The sequence below is a fragment of the Mustela erminea genome, chromosome 10, assembly GCF_009829155.1.
Source record: "Mustela erminea isolate mMusErm1 chromosome 10, mMusErm1.Pri, whole genome shotgun sequence".
NCBI lineage: Eukaryota > Metazoa > Chordata > Mammalia > Carnivora > Mustelidae > Mustela > Mustela erminea.
Window position 1 is genome coordinate 64,483,205 of NC_045623.1, and position 19,908 is coordinate 64,503,112.

At 47.5% G+C, this 19,908-nt stretch overlaps 1 protein-coding gene across 1 annotated transcript in view; it reads left to right on the top strand.

Moving 5' to 3' along the window:
- Positions 1–19,908, top strand: part of PLPP3 (phospholipid phosphatase 3) — an 82,563-nt gene that overhangs the window by 45,495 nt on the left and 17,160 nt on the right. The window contains exons 3-4 of the mRNA XM_032303685.1: positions 9,955–10,235; positions 10,655–10,712. Of these exons, the coding sequence (XP_032159576.1) occupies positions 9,955–10,235; positions 10,655–10,712 (339 nt within the window). The remainder of the gene's footprint in view (positions 1–9,954; positions 10,236–10,654; positions 10,713–19,908) is intronic.

Sequence of the window (19,908 nt, forward strand, 5' to 3'; positions counted from 1 at the left end):
TCAAGCACTCCGAGGTAGCAGGTGCTAGGGACCTAGTGGTGCACCTCTGCCCTAGTTGCAGCTCAAGCAAATAGCACCTTCCATACTTCTGGCCTGGTCATGTGCTCTGTGTCCAGGTCTTGTCTCCCCAGCTAGATAATAGGTTCCTAGAAGGCCGAGACCAGGCTTTCCCCCTTGCCCGTGGTAGGAACTAAATCCACCCCCGGCCGACATCTCTCTCTCCAGGAAACATTCCTTGGTTGCCTCCTCCCCCAACTTCCAAAGGTCCCAGAGATTCTCTGGGCCAGCCTCGGACTTTGCAGTCACTGGGTGGAACTGTCCTGTGTGTTTACTTGTTTATTATTCTGTTACCCTGCGAGCCACAGCAGGGAGGGACAGGGACTGACTGGCCCGGTCTGGCTTTGAATTGCTCATGCAAGGCACAGACTGTGGTGCTCAAATCACAAGCGATACATTTTGGGCAGAAAATTTAAAAAAAAAAAAAATTAGTCCAGGAAATGTCAAAGGACCTGTGTAGCAGGGAAAAGTATGCCACCTTCTTCCCTCAAATCTTAAATATGGCCCAGGATGCACATGGGAACATGCTCTGTAGGACGTGCAGATTTCTCTCTGGAGAGACAAGAAGAAGAGCTTAATACCTCCAAGACTTGTTTATTCAGGATCGCGCTTCAGTGTGCCCACATCTGGATTTCATTACTTCCTCCCCACGCCCCCAGCCCCCTTTATCTGAGAGAGCACTGCCAAGAAAACAAGGTTCCCCAAGATTGCCTCCTCATTAAAGGTTAGGCGAGTTTTCAACTCTGAAAACAGTGAAGCCGGGCTGGCCCAGCAGTGCCTTGGTAGGAGACCCGGTCCCCTGGTTTACAGTCCACGACATCTGTGCAATTACCAGGACCACCCACGGAGAGTGGCCCCATGAATCCTTCCACTGTGCGGGTCCTTGATCAGATGGCTACAGAGTTCTTCTGAGACCTTCTTACCCCTGAGGAGATGGGGGGAGGAGGCATCTATTTGCCATTTAACAAACACAGGCGTTGGATTAGGATTTCGTTTGTACACACACGTACACACACACACACACACACACACACACACCCTTCTCTAGCCCCTGGAAGACGTGAGAGCTCCAGCAGTTCTCCCTTAGGTCTGTGTAGTTCTTAGGGGTTAATGACGACTTGGAAAATGTATCCAGCATGAAAGTGGTTTTTAATTTAGCCATTTCAATTCTTTATTTTTTTTTATTAATATACAATGTATTATCAGCCCCAGGGGTACAGGTCTGTGAATCGCCAGGTTTATACACTTCACAGCACTCACCATAGCATATACCTTCCCCAGTGTCCACAACCCAACCACCCTCTCCCTGCCCTCCTCCCCCTGGCAACCCTCAGTTTGTTTTGTGAGATTAAGAGTCTCTTACAGTTTGTCTCCCTCCTGATCCCATCTTGTTTCATTTATTCCTTTCCTACCCCCCAAATGCCCCACGTTGCCTCTCAACTTCCTCATATCAGGAGATCATATGATAATTGTCTTTCTCTGATTGACTTATTTCACTAAGCATAATACCCTCTAGTTCCATCCACCTCGTCACAGATGGCAAGATTTCATTTCTTTTGATGGCTGCATAGTATTCCATTGCATATATACCACATCTTCTTTATCCATTCATTTGTTGATGGACATCTACGTTCTTTCCATAGTTTGGCTACTGTGGACATTGCTGCTATAAACATTTGGGTGCACGTGCCCCTTCAGATCACTACATTTGTATCTTAAGGGTATAATTTATCCATTTTAAGTGATAATGCTCCGGAGGCTGAGAAATCCATTCTGTGAGTCTGTGCATTAGGGGATGGAGTGGGAAATCTGATAACGTTTATAAGCGATCTAATGTTGGGGTGGCGGGGAGAGACTAAGGCCTTATCTTAAATCCTCTTCAACAGTTAGGTGACATAGGTATTATTTACCCCTTTTTATAAATAAGGCAGGATAGGAGGCTTCCAAGGTAGAGGCCGCTAGTGCAAGGTTACTCTCAGTTTAGTGAATGAGGGAGCAGGAATTAAAACCCCAGTCTCTCTCTGGCTTCAAAGCCCAGTGCTTGGACTGACATTTATTGAAGGCCTGCTCTGTGCTAGGTACTATGCAGAGTGCTCTTTATTTCATGAGCTATAAAACTGTGTCATTTCTGGGCTTGCTTGGAGAGCTCAGTGTATGGAGGAGGTCTACATGACCACTGCGCAGATGATCACCTAAGATCCTAAGACCAACGGTGTGCAGTAGGGTTTTGTATGAACTGGCTTTGCAGAAGGCAGTGGCCGGCTGTAGGTGGATGCTCGGTGAGATTGCCCTTAGAGCAAGGAAGCACTGTGGTAGACACCTCGGCCTACAGCTTATATTAAGACGCAGATATAAAACTAGGAGCTGGTGGTCTAAAGGGGAAGCCAGGCAAGGAGAAGACCGACTGCACTATTACTCTCAGGAAGACTGAGAAGTTGATCAGAGAACATGAGGAGAGCCAGAGCACTCTCTGCTGGTGGTGGGCCCCAGAGCCGAGAGCTTCAAGGACAAAGGAGACCAAAGGCAGTAGATGGTGTGAGGTATAAATAAAGTGCTGCTATGGGAATTCAGAGGAAGATGACTGAGGCTATTTTCGTTGCTGAAGACTTCATCATCATTGCCAACATCATCATCCATTGAGCAATAGTCCCACTTAATTATCACAATGACCCTGGAGCTCTTGGTACTGGTGTCATCGCCTTTTTACACGTAAGGGAACAAGAGTTACAGTGCTCAATCATCCAAGACCTTGAAGTTAAAAGCCAGAACTCTAACCCCATCTGTGAGTTGACACTAGAGCTCTACTTTGAAGGACTTTCATCAGAGATGCTTCCAGGCAGAAGGGATTGCTTCAGGGATGAGAAGCTGAAACAATGGAGTATTTTCAGGAACTATAAAGCAGACCTGTTCAGCTGGAAAAATAGAGTATCTGGGAGTAAATAGATAGAGATAAAAGATAAAGAGAACACAGCAAGATGGTGAAATGCCTTGAATGTCAAGGAGTTTTTACCCAAACTAGTGGGCTGGAGACTGATGGAAGTATTTGAAGCCAGCTTCATCAGCTTTGCAGCTAAGGTGAGGATGAGACCTGAACCACAGTGGGGGTGATGCAAGGGGAGGAGGGAGGAGATGGACGGGAGGCAGCTTGCAGAAGCAGGGTGACCACATGTGGATGGCAGTGAGATAAGGAGGCCTACAGGGTCATGTCTTTGCAGTTGTATGGTGGTGACTCCAACAGAGATGAAGGGAAGAGCCGTGAGGTTTGGGACAGAAGTTGAAATGAGCGTGATGTGAGACTGGGTTGGGTTGACATCCTAATGTTATCCGTGATGCTAGTTGGGAGATTTGGCAGAAGATCGGTAGAGGGCTGACTGGTATAAGGGGTAAGCTGAAATGAGAGAGAGAGAGAGAGAGAGAGATGCCCTTTGGGTAGTCATCTTCCCAGAGGTAATAATTCAAACTGCTGAGGCAGCAGAGATCACAGCAGAAAGGCAAGGAGATAGGTATTTGAGACATAGGTATTTGAGACATAGGAAGAAAAGTGGTGCATTATTCAGGAAGCTTAGGGAATTCGGTGTCAAAACAGAGTAAGAGATGGGCCCCAGGAGGTGGTACAGAAAACCCATCCTGAAGCTCCTTGCACAGATAGGCAGGCCTAGTCATGTAGGAGAACCGTGGCTCTAAGTCCTGACCTTTGGGAAAATAATGATGCTTCATCCTTCAGAATGCCTTCTTCATAAAGTGTCTGGGCTTTGGGCAGCCACCACTGAGTGGTGCTGCCCAAAACACTCTGCAAACACTAGCTTCTGGGCCTCTCTCTGGCTCTTTGCTGTCTATATGCTGGATTTTGGAGTTTTGACTTACCCACGGGGCCCAGAAACTCCACTGGTGGCCTTGCACAGAGCTCTGTCCTCCTTGCCTTTCCCAGTCTGCACTGCACCGATCTCTTGCCAAAACGCTGAAGACGATCAAGCGGGAGAAGAAGCGAGGATGAAATTTCTCATCAGTTCTTTCTAGTCACGAAAGGTGCTACATCTTGTTGTACGAGATGGAGCATTAAGCTTCAGAGAAAATGCAGCTACCGTCCCCATCTGTAGCAGCAGGACCCAAATACGTTTCCCTTTCTCTTAGGACTGAGAGCCCAGTGTTTGTTGAATGAATGATTCTGTTCTGCACAGAAAGAAGTTCATTCATGCACACAACCAAGATGTGAAAGAACAGCTTGGTGCACTGTGGCTCACAGGGGCTGAGGTGTGCAAGTGCCTGACGAGTAAGTGACCACACCACATGCTCCAGGAGCATCCGTCTCCCCAGAAACTCAGATCATGCTGCCTGCTAGGACTTCACACAGAAAGCTGCCTTCGTGCCGTGGGACAGGGCACAGGAACTGGAGTGGGGTCCATGCTGCGGCTGCAGCCCTGCTATCGCCGAATTTCTGACCAAGCCTGATTCACTGGCCTCTCTGGTCTCCCCTATACTCACTTTTAAAGTGGTGACAAGAATTGAGTAATTCCTAGGGTGTTGTGAGAAGCAGATAGCGCAGCAGATGTGAAAATGCTTTTTAAGTAGTAAAACACTCTGCAAATACTATTATTCAAGCAGATCAGAAAATAGGGATGTTTGTCCTTGGAACTCTAAAGTCTCTTGAAGATGGATTGTTGGGACACTGTACACAAGTCTTAACTTTTCTTGGGATCATTTATAGAGAGGAATGTGACAAGTGACCTAAACAGTACTATAGGCCTGCCCTTGCTTGCCTGGGGTTTAGGCTTCTCTTCTGCTTAGCTCCTCTGAGAAAGACATCCTGTAGGCACAGTGGTCAAAACCAACGTATCGGTACACATATCTTCTGGTCCTACTCTGGAGGGGTGGTACTTCCAAACTCTTTGATTTGGAATGTTCATTTCTAAGGAGCTTTTGGAAGGAGCTTAGAAAAGATATTTTCTACAAGTATGTGTTGATTTTTTATTTCCTCTTCTCTGAGGGAAAGAGAAAAAAATTAACTTTTGGAGGGGTCATCTGCTGGGGGCCAGCCATTTGGCATATCACCTGCTTGCATCCCTTGGCAAAAGGGTTAGGTGGATGATTTTTATCTTACTTTTATCGATGAGAAGACCTAAGCCCAGAGAGGTGAAGACACTTGCCTAAGGTAAGAAATGGGCTTCTGACTAAGGATTTTCTGGCTCCAAAGTCAGTACCTCTTTGACCACCGCATGCTCTCTCTTTTCCAAAAAGTTAATGTTCTCCAAATTTCCTCTCTGGAACACTTTGATACTTGTGAACATGTGGGCCATCAAGCTCTTTGACACCAGAGAGGATAGGCAGAGAGGCATGCTCTTGGAGCTGGGGACAAACCGTTACCGTTGTCAGGCAAGTTAAGATCCCTTTCTGTCCCCTCGTAGCTTAATTGCAGTGCTTTCCCACTTTACTAGTTTCCAGATTCTGTGCCAAGTGCTTTAAAAGGCAGGTAGGGGAGAACTCTCCTCTGGCAGCTTGCCGTCCCCCTGAATCTGTTGCTTGCTCTTTCAGAAAGGGATCAACATTGAAGGCATTCTTCTGGGCAGCGAAATTTACATATCACAACTTTGCTGACTGAAGCAGAAATGCGTGCTCCAGGGGTTGGAGTCCTGGGTGGAGCCCTAGCCTTCATAGGGGGAAGGAAGAACTGATTTTGTGACCCAGGAATAAAAACGTTGTGAGGGATGAATAAGGTCCGAAAGCAGTCAGTCTGGAACTCCAGCATTAGGTGTCTAACGTGTCAGAGAACAATTTAAGCTTTTGCCTCTTCGGCAGAGGTGAGGTGTTTGCCTGGCTCTCCCAGCCCGAATCTCCTTCAGTGGTCTTTTAAGGGTTAGGATTACAAGAAGCCAAGTCCGGCTGGTTCATAATGATGATTTATGGCCGTGTTGTCGACTCCCCGACCCTTCTGTACAAGGGGATAGAGAAAATACATAATTTGTTGCTCATTAACTGCGAGATCTGTCAGGGCTGCCCCAGAAGGCCATGTGGTCCTGGAGTCATGTGTCTGCTAAATGGCTTCAGCCCATTCCTGTCCTTGAAAATACTCCATTGCTGTTCTGCAGTGGAAATTGTTTTTAATAACGATAGAAATACAGCTGATGCCCAGTTTACGATGGTTTGAATTACGACTTTACAATGGTGCACAAGCAATGCACAGTCAGTAGAAGCTGTACTTGATTTTTTTTTCCCCCTATGGGCTAAGAATCTGTGGTACGGGTGCCTTCTTGTGAGGCTGGGCAGCAGCAGTGAGCCCCAGCTCGCAGCCAAACCATGCGATCACGAGCGTAAACAGCCTTTCTGTACCCATGCTGCCCTTCTCTTTTTCACTTTCAGTGCAGTAGCCAATAAATTACAAGTGCTATTCTATACTTAATTGCAACACAGGCATTGTGCTAATTGATTATGCCCAACCGTAGGCTAATGCCAGTGTTCTGAGCATGTTTAAGGTTGGCGAGGCGAAGCTATGATGTTCGGGCGGTGTATTCAGTCTATCTTTGAGTTACGATATTTTCTACTTAGGATGAGTTTTATCAGGACGTAACACCATCATAAGTCGAGAAAGATCTGTAACAAAACATTCTGTCCATATAGTCTGTTGTGAGTCTTTGAACTTAAGGGTCAGCATATCTGGGCTCCACTTTTGTTCTGTCACTAAGAAGCCTCAACTCCTTCAGCGAAGTGCCTGTCCCTCCAGAGCCTTACCATCCTCAGCTGTACAGTGGGTGTAAATTCTTCACAGAGTCACAGATCAAATGAAACTGTAAAGTTCGAAAGAAATGGACAAGGGTACTGCTATTAATAGCTTAGTTACTAGGAATTTGAGATGCCACGAAACAGCTTCTTTACCCCTTTCTCCTCCCACGAGAGGAGAAAGTATTTTAACTGGTGGCTTGCCACGTGCGAGCCCCTGGCACTGAAACTGAAGTTTTAGAATGAAGGGATGTTAGAGCTGAAAGTAGCCCTTGAGCTGTAATCAAACCCTTTCTCCCTGAAGTGACAGAAGCACAGGGGTGACTCGCCTGAGATTAATCAGTAAATTCACCTTCGAGTTGCTGATTGGCAGTGAAAAGCCACATGTTCTTTTTCAGCATCAAATAGGAAGTCAGGCTCAAGCCAGATCAGTTTAGAGTTTCTTAATTTGTAGCCGTGACACATCAAGGAACTCAGGAATCATTCAAGGGCAGGGACTATGCATAGGGCCTTGGTTCTGCCCGGTGGCCATGGCATCGTCTCTGAGGAAGTACTTTCCTGTGCTGTTGCTTATTGCCTTTGCTTGGTTGGGAGGCTAGTGGTGGAGGTAGCACAGGGGAGCTGAAAGTAAATGTCACTGCAATTATGAAGGGATAAATTACGGCGTCTAGCGTCCTTATTTTGCAAATGCAGATACTGGCTTATCTCACGTTCACTCAGTGAGTAGGGACTTGAACCCTGGCCACTGCCTCCTAGTTGAGCGTTCGTCTCCTTGAGTCCAAAGTCATGCGAGTGTGATTTATAAATAAAGAAGAAAGAGCATGATGGTGGCAGTGGACATCTGGAACTTGTTAGCCCGTAAGGTTACACAGGGTAAAAGTATAAACAGGTTCAAAGGGGAATTAGACCGGCAACAGTAGGAAAGATTGCTGGGTGGGGAGCTAGAACACCTGGGTCCAATCTTTCCTTGCTAGTTAATTTGGACCTCAGTTTCTTCCATGTATAATGGACCCTTTCATTTCTGATGTGCTGTGCTTTGCAGGTTTTAGTCTCTGCAGCATGTTATCAAAGGCCTTTCAGTAATATATAGAGGATATTTCCAGTTTTATAATAAAACAACTGTGAAGACTATGGTCCTTCTTTCTTTCATTCATTCATGCAACCAGTAGTCTCTGAGCACATCTGTGAGATCAGTGCTCTCCCAGAGAATGGCTAAGCCAGTACTGTGTGCTAGACTGGCCTTTGACCATCTCCTTCTGAATCACACTCAGTGTGATCTGGGAACCAAAGCGTCGCACTTAGAAATAATCCAGTATTTATAAACACAGACTCGCTGTACAAACGTTAGCAGTGCTGGTGGCTGTTCTCGCTCCTGCACCTGCTGGCTCCTGGGCCCAGCTGGCATCTTCTTTCCACCTGGCCAATCCCTCCCACCCCCAACTAGACTTGGGAGCGCCTGAGAACTTGGATCAGACCCCATGCCTTGACCCCTTCCCCAGCTGTGAAACAATAACGGGAGACTTTGGAAAGGAGTGGCCGGATACGTCTGTCTATTACTTCCCTTGCGGTTGTGAACACACACTGGGCTTGCCTGAAAGAGCAAGCGTGGCTCATCACCCTGCCCCTTAAGAAGCTGTAAAAGGAGCTCTGTGGGGCGTGAGGAGTTGACTGTTGCTGTCCCTGGACTGTGGCTGCAATCAGGAAGTGGCCGGGGCTGTGCTGTGGAGTTAAGACAAGAGCAGCAGGCTATGTGGTTGGGCATGACCAAAGTGGGATGGTCCTCTATTGTGTAGGCATCACGGGCGTTAGCCTTGCGAAGAACGAGCTGGAGCCCTGTTCTTAATATCACACCAGGCAGTGTGGGTTGAGCTGCCGCTTCCCTTGTCTAAGCTTCAGCCATACCTGTCTCATGGCCATTGTCAGGATTTCATGAAATAAAGCGTCTGGGAGCAATCCCTGGTGGAGACTGGGTCATCTGTGACTGGTGGCTCTTCTTTTCCCAGGGGTGAGAAGCCTCCCTGAAGTGTTAGGAGTAAACACGGTGTGATGGGGGAAGGGTATGAAAGCCAAGACTCACTGGCTGTCCTATAGAATTGAGGAGATGGAAGACAATGCCCATAGACTTGGGAATTTGCAAACACCGAAGGTCATTGTATTAAAAGTTCCTTAGTTTGTAGGCCAGTGTTCTCATCACAGCATTCTTCTAAAAAGGAAAATGAAAGAATCACTTTCTATGACCCAGGTAATTTCCCATCCATGTTACCAGATTTAAGCCAACGACTCGCAAGGGCATACGGCCTCCTTTCATGGAGAAGGAAACTGAAGCTTGGAAAGGTTGTCATGACTGAGCAACACCAGGCCAGTGGCACAGCCGGGACTCAAACCTGAGACATGGTCTTGGGCATTCACCTTCCCTTAGAAACTCCCACCATGGCTCAGTGTTGACACAAGGCTGGTGATCCCTGACTCCGAAGCCCACTATCCTGAGATTGGCTCAGATCCTCGGATGCCCTGGCCACGCTTAACCATGCCCTTGATTGTTCATCTAATTTTTTTTTCTATATTTGGGTCTTTGTCTCTTTGTTTAGTAAAAAAAAATACATATAACTATGATATATAATATTTATATATATTTAATATTATATTTGTATATGTATAAATATATTTGTATATTTTTGTTTTTACAAAGATACTATAGGGCCATGTGGGACTTCTTCAAAAAGGGAAAAATGACCATGTTAGCACTCCTATGTTTCCTCCCGTGCATATTTCTGTCCATGTATTTCTCAAATAGAAAATTGAGATTTTTAAAAAATATTTTATTATTATTTATTTGAAATTTATTATTATTATTTATTTGAATTGAATTTTTTATTATTATTTATTTGAAAGAGAGAAAGAGAGGGTATACACAAGGAGGGGGCAGAGGGAGAGGGAGAAGCAGACTCCCTGCTGAGCAGGGAGCCCAATGTGGGGCTCCATCCCAGGACCCTGGGATCATGACGTGAGCTGAAGACAGCTGCTTAACCGACTGAGCCACCCAGGTGTCCTGAAAATTGAGACTTTCTAGGTTATAGCCAGCAGTTATACACAGAACATTCTCTTCCATCAGTAAATATCCTTTACAACATCCGCTTTCATGTCAGGTCTCGATACTGCCTAACTCCCCTATTGGTTTCCTTTCAGATCATCACTGGGGAGTTCTACCGCATCTACTACCTGAAGGAGAAGTCCCGGTCAACGATTCAGAATCCCTATGTGGCGGCCCTCTATAAGCAGGTGGGCTGCTTCCTCTTTGGCTGTGCCATCAGCCAGTCCTTCACAGACATTGCCAAAGTCTCCATAGGCCGCCTGCGTCCTCACTTCTTGAGCGTCTGCAACCCCGATTTCAGCCAGATCAACTGCTCTGAGGGCTACATCCAAAACTACAAATGCAGAGGGGACGACAGCAAAGTCCAGGAAGCCAGGTGAGTCGCCGCCTGCCACGGACACGGTGTGCACGCCTTGAATGTAGGCAGTTTGGGGAACACTTACTAAGGCGCCTACTGCACGAGGTGCCAAGTTCAGGGCTGGGCTTCGGTTTCAAGGGGTGTATAAGGCACAGTCCCCATTCTTAAGGAACTCAGGGTCAAATTTTTTAGATATATTGATAAATAGCAATTATGGTAGAACACTGGTAAGTCCATCCATCATCCATCCATCCACTTGCTCACACATCCGTGGGTGCCTGCTAGGTTCTAGACAATGTATCCAAAGCACTACCAAGGATACAAAACCAAACAAGATAGTGCTGCTGTTAAGGTCACAGTCTAGGGAGGGAAGACAGACAGGCAAACGTGTCAGGGTGTGAATATGGCCCCCTCATGCCCCTCTCTTGCTCTTGCAGGAAGTCCTTCTTCTCTGGCCACGCCTCCTTCTCCATGTACACTATGCTGTATTTGGTGGTAAGTACCTTCCTTCTGATTCCACTGCAGTGCAGGGCCTCGCTGCAGCTCACATCTCTCCGGAGCAGAGAGCCCTCGGGATGGTTAGGGAGAGCTGTCATTGTGAAATCCTTGAAAGAGAAGTTAGCTAGAAAAGTGAGGTTCTGTTTTGAGCTCTGCCATGGCATCATTAGAAGTTGTTTTACTTTCTAGATGTTTCCCATTTTTCAAATAAAACTAATACTTATCATGGCTCTTTGATAAGGACTGTGCACCCATTTTGAATTTAAAAGGTGACGAAGACACGTGTATCACATTTTAATGTAACAAAACTGTTTTCTGAACATCCCTTTAACTCAGCTGACCCTTCCAGGTACCCTAGATTAGAAGTAGTATTATCTCTTTTGTGGGAACGGATTATTAAGTAAGGCTCAGAGAATTCAAGTGAATGGTCAGCATTCACACAGGCACTAGCACTGTTGCTCACATCTAAGCTCTGTCATAAAATTCCTTGTGGTGTTCGCCATGCCAACCCTCCTCCATCCCCTGCAGAGGGAAAGGCTTTCAAAATTATCTGGCAATGGAGAGTGATTTCACATGTGACAGTATAATTCTGCCTCCCTGAGCACACGTGATCTCATAATAACACAGTGAGGCATGACATGGGTATCCCTGCTGCTGGGATCCAGAGACCAAGCCCCAGGGAGGCTAAGCAGTGTGTTGGGGGGGGGTCCCTCAGCTGGTGGTGGGGCCATGATCTGACCCCCCCGTGTTGCCTTTCCCATGGCCACGTCTGCTCTGATTTCCTAGAGGCGCTGGGACAGGGCAGGCCAAGGGCTCGTCTCCAGCTGCTGCCCAGACAGCGGCTGGTCTGTTTCTCTTTGTGAGTTACATGCGGTCCCCTGCCTCTCCTCTCCCCTTGAATGAGGTCCCTGTGCCAAGGCACTTCCTGCTTTCGGCCCCTTTGATGAAGAGCAAGAAGGCGCTGAGAGGTCAGACGTAGCTCAGGGGAGCATAAGCTGTTTGCAGAAAGAGCGTTTTGATTTTGTCTTACTTACAAAACATAATTAGGATTTGGAAAAACTAGCAGAAGGGTTTTGTTTTGTTTTGTTTTGTTTTCCCTCGCCATCCTTTCCAAGCCCAGAGGCCTTCGGGCTTCCCATTACCTGGGATACAGAGCTGAAAGGTGGGCCCCAGCCTAGGAAAACCTCAAACGTGGATTTTATTTATTCACGAATTGTGCTCCCCTCCCTTCTTCGTTTGTTGTTGTTGTTTTGCTTTTGCTCTGCTTTTAGAAAGCTAATGTAGCGAAGATATTTAGTTTCCTATTTCTTTTTTTTTTATACTTTACTCCGGTCTGGAAACAATTTTACAAATGTAATTTCAGTGTTTGCAAAGGTGCTTGGACGAGTGGGTCTATGTTCATTTTTCTCCTATTCCTTCTTATTTTTCCCAAGAGAAAAATGCTGAGTAATTTTGAAACCAACCCTGTGCACTGTGTGCTCTACAGCCACTGAAAAGATAAAGGTGCTGACACATTGCTGGTGCCTTCTGTGTGCTGGACACTGGGGCAAGCTCACAAGACGGCATTCGGTTCTCTCAGTAACTCGATGAGATGCATTTTGATTACCTCGTTCTTAGCTGGAAACCCACCAATCAACCCGAATCTTAAGAGTTTTAGTAATAAAATTTCTATCTCCTATAAAAGGGTGAAAGTGGATTTGAAGGCTTTTCTCGTCGACAGCAGGATCACAGTCTGTTGTTTTCATGGTACTGCTCTTCAGAACACAAAAACAACCCCACCAGGATCACCTTAAAGAACAAAAGTTTGCCAGGTGTTCATCTGGCACAGTTGGTTAAGTGTCTGCCTCCGGCTCAGGTCATGATCCTGGGGCCCTGGGATCAAGCCCTGCATTGAGCTCCTTGCTCAGCTGGGAGTCTGCTTTTCCCCTGCCTGCTGCTCCCCCCTGCTTATGCTCTCTCTCTATCTCTGTGTCAAATAAATAAAATCTTTTAGAAAATAAAAGAAAAAGAGTATAATCTCCCCACTCTAACTTCCATTTCAGCAACCTGCCTTTCTTCAGATCTATTTTAATGGAGGAGCTGTGCCCCACCGCCCCCACTCCCCATGACCACCTCCCACCAGCTATGATTACAGCCAGAAACCTCCTCCACAGGGGTGAGGAGTGAGGGTGGATTCATACCGAATGTTTGTTTGTTTGCATCTTTGGGGGAGGAAAAAAATTATAGTGCTTTTATGTTTCTGGAAAGAAGGAGGGGATTCCGAGGCAGGGAAGAGGGAGGGAGGAAGAGAAGAGCCACCTTAGCCTCCATCGCCCTCGTGTCTCACTGCACACACACGCATGCAGCCATGCACACACCACTGCACACATTGTGACATGCACAACTCACGGATCCCCATATATACAACATATAAACCCAGGGCTCTTATTTTTAGCTCTACGATTATCTTGCCCTGAAAGAACCCCTGAGGCTAAATTCCAAGGAGGACGGTCCTCTTTGTCAGGTGCGTTTCTACAGGACGCTACACAGAAATCTCAACCCTCTGAATGTCCGGTGTGCAGAGCTTTCGAGAACACCGTTGCTGTGGGTCAGGGTCTGTGGGAAATGCTGCCCTCCGAGCAGCCCCCCACCACCCACCCCCAGTGCTGCTCTGTGGAGCTTCAGGAAGTGGAGGTGGGCAGAGGCAACCCTGGCCTTCCCCAGCGCGGCTTCTCTGGGGCGTTGGGGAAAATCACCTTTGAACCAGTTGGGTGTAGCATGGATGGTGTTTTCCCTCAAGGTCTGGCAGACCCAGATGATTCCGCCACCTCCTGACTAGCTCTGGAACCTGGGTTGTTAGCTTAGCTTTCGTGCCTCAATGTACTCCTCTGTTAAGTGGAGATAGTCACGTCTCTTTTGAAAGGCTGTTGCCACACTTCATCTCTAGACCCTGCTTTCTCCATAAAGAGTGGAATTAGATAGTATCTACTTGTTTCTCAATCTCTGTGGTTCTATTTGAAAGAAGTTTGAACTACCCCCAGCGCTACAGGAAAAGATGGGAAGCCCTCAGGGAAAAACCTATGCCCTTGTTACTTCGGTGTTCAAAGGGAGGTCGGGGGATGGGAAGCACCAGCCACCCCTATCCCAGGCCTGTGGGCAGCAGCTGCCCTCCGAAGCCTCCCATGGCTCTGAAGGACCCTCCACGTTAGGCTTTGATTTGTAAAATGGTTAGCTTGGAAAAACCATGCCCCAAACACCAAATTATCTCTGGGCATGGAAGCTTTGAGACAAGGTTAAGGCATGTTAGTGATTAATGCAGATTCTAATAAGAAAAACCCACAGCATATATAAGTGTACGTGATGCTTTTCTAACCCTGAGTCCGGCCAAAGCCTCAGAGAGCCACATCTGGACCAGCCCTGTGCCTCCACGGTCAGGGGTCAAGGATGACTTGGCTTTCTGGATAAGATGCCAACACCCGCGCAGAACCCAATCTGTGGGCCTACCTGGTGTTGCTTGTGTTGTCTCAGGCCCTCTGTTACCTCCCAGGGCTACTAACATGGATCAGACCTGGGCCCAGCCCTCAAGGAGCTCAACGTGGCTTCAGCATTCGGCACATCAGCCCATGTTTAGGGGGTGACTGATAGACCCAGTAGCATGCTAGGGGTGGGGACATAGACATTGGTAAGTCATGGGCACAGGCCTTAGGGAGTTCAGTCTAGTCTCAAGGAGCAAGTAGACGATGACAGCAGCTTGGTACATTGTGCGGGGTGGGGATAGGGGCAGGTGTAGGTTCTTACGGAAACTTAGAGTCATGGCGCCCAGGCCAACCTGGAGTGGCAGGTGGTGGAAGCTGGGGAAGGCTGCCCGTGGGGTGAAGATGGACGGATCGGAAGAACTGCCTGCGCGCGGGGGAAGAGGAGGGTGGCGCTTTGCAAGCTGTAGGTTTTCAGTTCAGTTCGGCTATGGTGGCCGGGGTGAAGGGGGTGGAGGGTGCATTGAGAGCTGAGGGGGGCTTTCAGGACCAGCTGCCCCAGCCCCTCCTCCTGCAGCTCCACCAGGCAGCAGTAAGCTGGTGGCGAGGCCTTTCCTTTGCCACCACGCCTCCCTCTCTGAACGGGCGCCATGCCCTCTTGCCTTCTTCAGGGTGCTGTGTCAGAAGCCTTCCCTGGCCCCTCCTGCAGCACTCCCTAACTCCCTTTGCAGCCTCATTTCCCTCTCCCCCCACCCATTTCTCAGCCTCTGACGTCAGTATTCATTTCTCTACCAGAAAGTGTCAGCTTCATGAGGGGGACGTTTTTGTCTCTTGATTCCCCACTGTATCTCACTGCTCCAAACAGGGTCTGACCCTTAGCTAGGTATGCAGTGAATATTTGATGAGTGAATGAATGAATGAATGAATGACTTCATCGCGGGCCTTGGATATCCCCAAGCTGTGCTCTTTCCCATTCCGGTTAGAACTGTGTTCATTCCCTCATCCCTGAACTGATCGCTGGGAAAGGACTTGGGTGATGTAGGAAAGGCCTTTGTCGCCTCTTTGCCAAACCGTTGACATATTGACTCTTTACTGGGGTGCCCGTGGGAACTGTTTATGTGTCAAAGGGCTTGTCGGATACCAAGGAAACAGGGAAGTGTCTGTCCTCTGACAGCCATGTTCCCTGGCCTGTGGTTGTTAGTCATTGAGGTTTTGTTCAGCATGTTTAGAATCCTGGGGCGGTGGGGTCTGGTATGCCCACGAGACATGCCCACGGAACCTGGGAGTGTCTGGTGAAATCCCTTGCAGGGAGAAAATTGTGGTTCTACAGAGAATAAACCGCAATGTCAGATACAGATGTTTTCCCTTGTCTTTCCCCTGCCTATATCCATCCATCATTCATCTACCCATCCGTCAGTCCATCTGTCCACCTATCCATCTGGCACTTTCTGAGCCAGACCTTGTGTGAGCACCTGGGGACACCAAATGACCTCCTGTTTGGTGTGGAAAGTCTGAAAAGTAAATAGTCTCAGAGCAGGTGGAGAGGGGGTCTCTGACTCGGGTGGACTGAGGCACGGGGCCTGAGGAGGGGGCTGCTCACTCCACTAGGAGGGACACTGACTGCACAGTTCACAGGTTCTCTAGTTGATAATCAGGGCAGAGATTCTAATACTCTCACTATTAGAAAAGCTACACTTGGATTTTAGACGTGGGCCTTATAAAAGTATGTGACAGGTGAATTTCAGGAGCATGTGTTTCCAGATATGCACTATAGACTGTCCTTTAGCCCCCAACAGCCCCATGGTCCCCTCACATTGCTTTTTTCCTTAGACAGAAGTCCAGTACAAAAAGCTAATACTTGCTGTGCAGAGCCCAAATTTCCTCTAATGCCTTGCTAAGGAAGCCACCTTCTGTGATTAGAGCTTAGACTTAGAAAAAGACACATCTTACTCAGTGTAAATCCTGCATCATGTCACTTGAGCAAGTGACGTGGCCTTTTGGGCTTGATCTCTTCATCTGTAAAATAGGCAAAATGTGTCTACCCCGTAGGATGGCCATGATAATTGCAGGGAAGGTCATGTGAAGCGTCTGGAACAATGTCTGGAACAGGGCTCAACACACTGGTAGTTTCTTTTTCTCCCTGTGATCGTGACAGGAAGCAAGAGCTGATTCCCTCTTGAAGGAGGAGAAAGGCCCACTAAAAATTCTTCTTTTGTCCTGAAGGCTGTTGAATAGCTTCCCACAGAGAAATTCCAGCTCTGCCCCACGTAGACAAGTCACCAGGCACATGAACCAGAGCCAAGCGTGAGCTGTGGTGGAGATGAGAGAAGGGAGAAAGTTTCTCCCTGTGGGTGTCAGGGATCTGGACAGACTTCCAGGAAGAGAGCAGGCAGGGACAGAAGGAAGGACAAAGCCTCCTTTTCGCTCTGAGCGGAGCAGTCCCAAGAGCAATGGAAATGAAGTGAGAGGACAGTACGGACCTGTTTCGCCAGTATGCAAATCATGTAATGAAACACAAATGACTTAGCAAGAACCCAGTGTGACTCACCCCACATCTGACTCTGCTGGTTCAGACCAGAGGAGCCTGCGTGAGTTCAGCCAGACCTCTCTAAAGAGGTTTTGTTGGAATTCCACAGGACCCCAGTTTTGAAGCTAGGACTAGGAAAGAGGAGAGAACTCCATTTATGGAGTGAGTTCTCTGTGCTCGGGACTTTCACATACATCATTTTGGGGATGGGGGATCGTGGGCAGGGCATACAGCTTTCTGTTGTAACCTTCCTGTCTACAGTCAGCATTTTATTTTAGCAATTGGAAGAAAAATCTTAGTACAAGAACAAGATTTCATTTTTTAATTTTAACCTTTTTTTTTTTTTCAGGAAGGGAGCTTAACTTTATTCGTGTTGGCTGTCTTTTCACAGTTTTGAGCAGAATAGCTGTGTCCTTTCTCGACAGGTGTTTGTTTTTTAAATGAGTGAATCTCATTACATAAGAGGAAGCAGAACTTCAGAGGACAGTGGCTTGTTTAGGGTCCTGCAGGTGGCATGGAACAGAGAAAAGATTCAAATTTAGTTTTGCTCTGATTGCAAATCAGAACCTTTTCTGCGATGTCACTCACACAGGTGCTTAGAAGTGGATTCCTCCAGCCCAGAGACCTTCAGGCTGCTGGGGAAGTAAAGACAGATAAGTCTTGACCTCTGTGAGAGGTCACGGCAATTCAGCCTATCTGGTTTTGTCCAGTTCTGCTTACCATTTTCCTAAACACCCTTTTGCAGGATGCCTAGGACTTCCCAGAAGCCCCTGCAGAAATTCTGAGTCCAAGCAAGTCTCCTTACTATTTGATCTGGGACATGGGCCATAGTATCATTGTGGTCCGGAGTGTGACTTGCTCTGGTGAAATGGGAACGAATGCAGTTGCTTGCTCCTTGTCCTGCCCCTGGCGCAGGTTTCCAAGGCAGGAGGGTGCTCCAGAAAGTTCTCTCTGGTCATGGTGAGGCCCAGGCCTCTAGTATGGAGAGCCTCATGAGAACTGGGCTATGAACCAGCAAAAGCCAATCCATTTAGCAGTAGGATTGGTGGGGCACAGAAGGACTTACCCGATCCTTTGGTCAACCTCAAAGCCCATTGTGGCCATCTTCTCAGATGAGAAGTAGGCACCACGTGGAGGGTCATCACCCAATCTTTTGCTTTAGTAATCTATTTGTTTTGGTGAAATCAACCACAGCCATTGAGTAAATCTCATTCACCAAGGCAAAGGGTGGTAAGATTTCTGAAGAGCCCCTCGAGTGCCCGGTCCTGGGAGTCCCGTTGATCCTGACAACCTGGAGAGGGAGACTCTCTTGTACCTCTTTCTCAGATGAGAAGTTGAGGGACCACCCACTTAGGAAGTGGTAGCATTGGGGCCATTTCACCCCCAGATTTACCCTCTTCTTGCTGCTCTGCTTTGCCCTGAAGCCCCAGTTGCAGACACCAGCCGAGGTCAATCCTGAGACCCTGAGCCGGGATCGATGTGTTTGTTACTAACTGTAGCGAGGAGCAAGCTTCAGTGTGGGTCTGGCTGTTCCACATCTGACTGCTTCCCCAAGACATTCTTTTCCCATGGCCCCTCTCCTTTCTCATTCATAAGCACTCCTTTCCTGAAGCTCTTCTGATGACGGGTCTCTTCCTCTCTCCCAAGTTCCTCTCCTGTATTTATTTATTTATTTTCTTTCCTTAAGCTCCAGCCTTAAGTATCTGAGTCAGTGGAAGGGGAGATGTGTGCCATGTCCGGTCGGGAAACCCACCCTTCCTCTGCCCCACCCTGACTGCCAAGGTCCATGACCTAACCTCTTCACAGAGGGGCGGGGAGGAGTTGGAGGATTTTAAATGAGCATTTTCTGAGGATCTGCAGATTATTTTATTTGTGAGAAAACCAAAGGCTCAGTGAGATTTTTCTGATGAGCACCTGGCGTTCTTTCTGTCCCCAACCTGGCAAACGGATGGTTGAGGTTTTTTTTTTTTTTTAAGATTTTGTTTACTTATTTGACAGACAGAGATCACAAGTAGGTAGAGAGGCAGACAGAGGGGGAGGAGGAAGCAGGCTCCCAGCCGAGCAGAGAGGCCATTGCGGGGCGCAATCCCAGGACCACAGGATCATGACTGGAGCCGAGGGCAGAGGCTTAACCCACTGAGCCACCCAGGCGCCCGGGATGGTTGCTTTTTGGCCCTGAGACTTGTGTGAAGTGGGAGCTACACCAGTGTCATCCCATCCCCACTCCTTGAAGGAAAGGATCTTTTTTGATTCTCCATTACAGAATCCACTGCTGGCTCATTTCTGCACAATCGAGGGAGTGGCCTTTGACCTGCAGGTTATTTGTTATGGTACTGATGGCTTAAAATCATGTAATTTTTCACCATTTGCTTATAATAACATTTCCCAATTGTGATTCAGCAGGTAGCTATCCTGTAAACGTCAGTAAGTGTTGTTGGTAATGAAAGTAAAGATTTCCTATGGAGCATTTACCATCTTGTTAAAAGACTCTTAGTATTCCACGGAGGATGGTTTGGGAAAGACTGACCTACTAAATAAAAGTTGGGTTCTTTAGTGTGATATCCATACCCTTCCTGAGCACTCCTCTTTGCCTTTGTAGCTCTGTGGCTCATCAGTCCCCCCATCCCCACCCTGTACACCCTGTTTAGCTATACCGAAAGCTGTGAGGTTCTCCAGAACTCTGGCTTCTAAGCGGTTGCTCTGCCTAGATACACACCCCTCCCCGGTGTCCCCTCAACTCCTAGCAAACACAGATGCATCTTTAGGACTTAAACCAAGTGCCCCTTCCCCTTAGTAACTGACCTTGGTTTCTGAATTTCCTTCGTAATTCCTAGGAAGCCTGTAAGTGCCCTTGCTCATGTTCGTGGATTCCCCCAACGAATGAATGCTCTGGAGGGCAGGAATTACGGCCTCCCATTTCTGTGTCCTTAGCATCTGTTGGAGTCCCGGGCTTATTTGTGTTTCTTTACTGGCTAGTTGTATGATTTGGGGCTTTTAAGTTATTCCTAGCGGAGTTTCTTTCAAGTCTTTTTCTCCAGTCTTTTTAGGATGTCCCTAGGATTCGGATGGGATTTACCTATCAACTTTATGAGCTTACAAACTGAGTATTTATAAATAAAAATTCTAGCTGTCTATTCAACATGTCCTTTATGTCCCTTACTTCAGAAAGGGTCCTGTGTGGTTCGTGGTAGTGTGATTACTGTTTATCAAATCA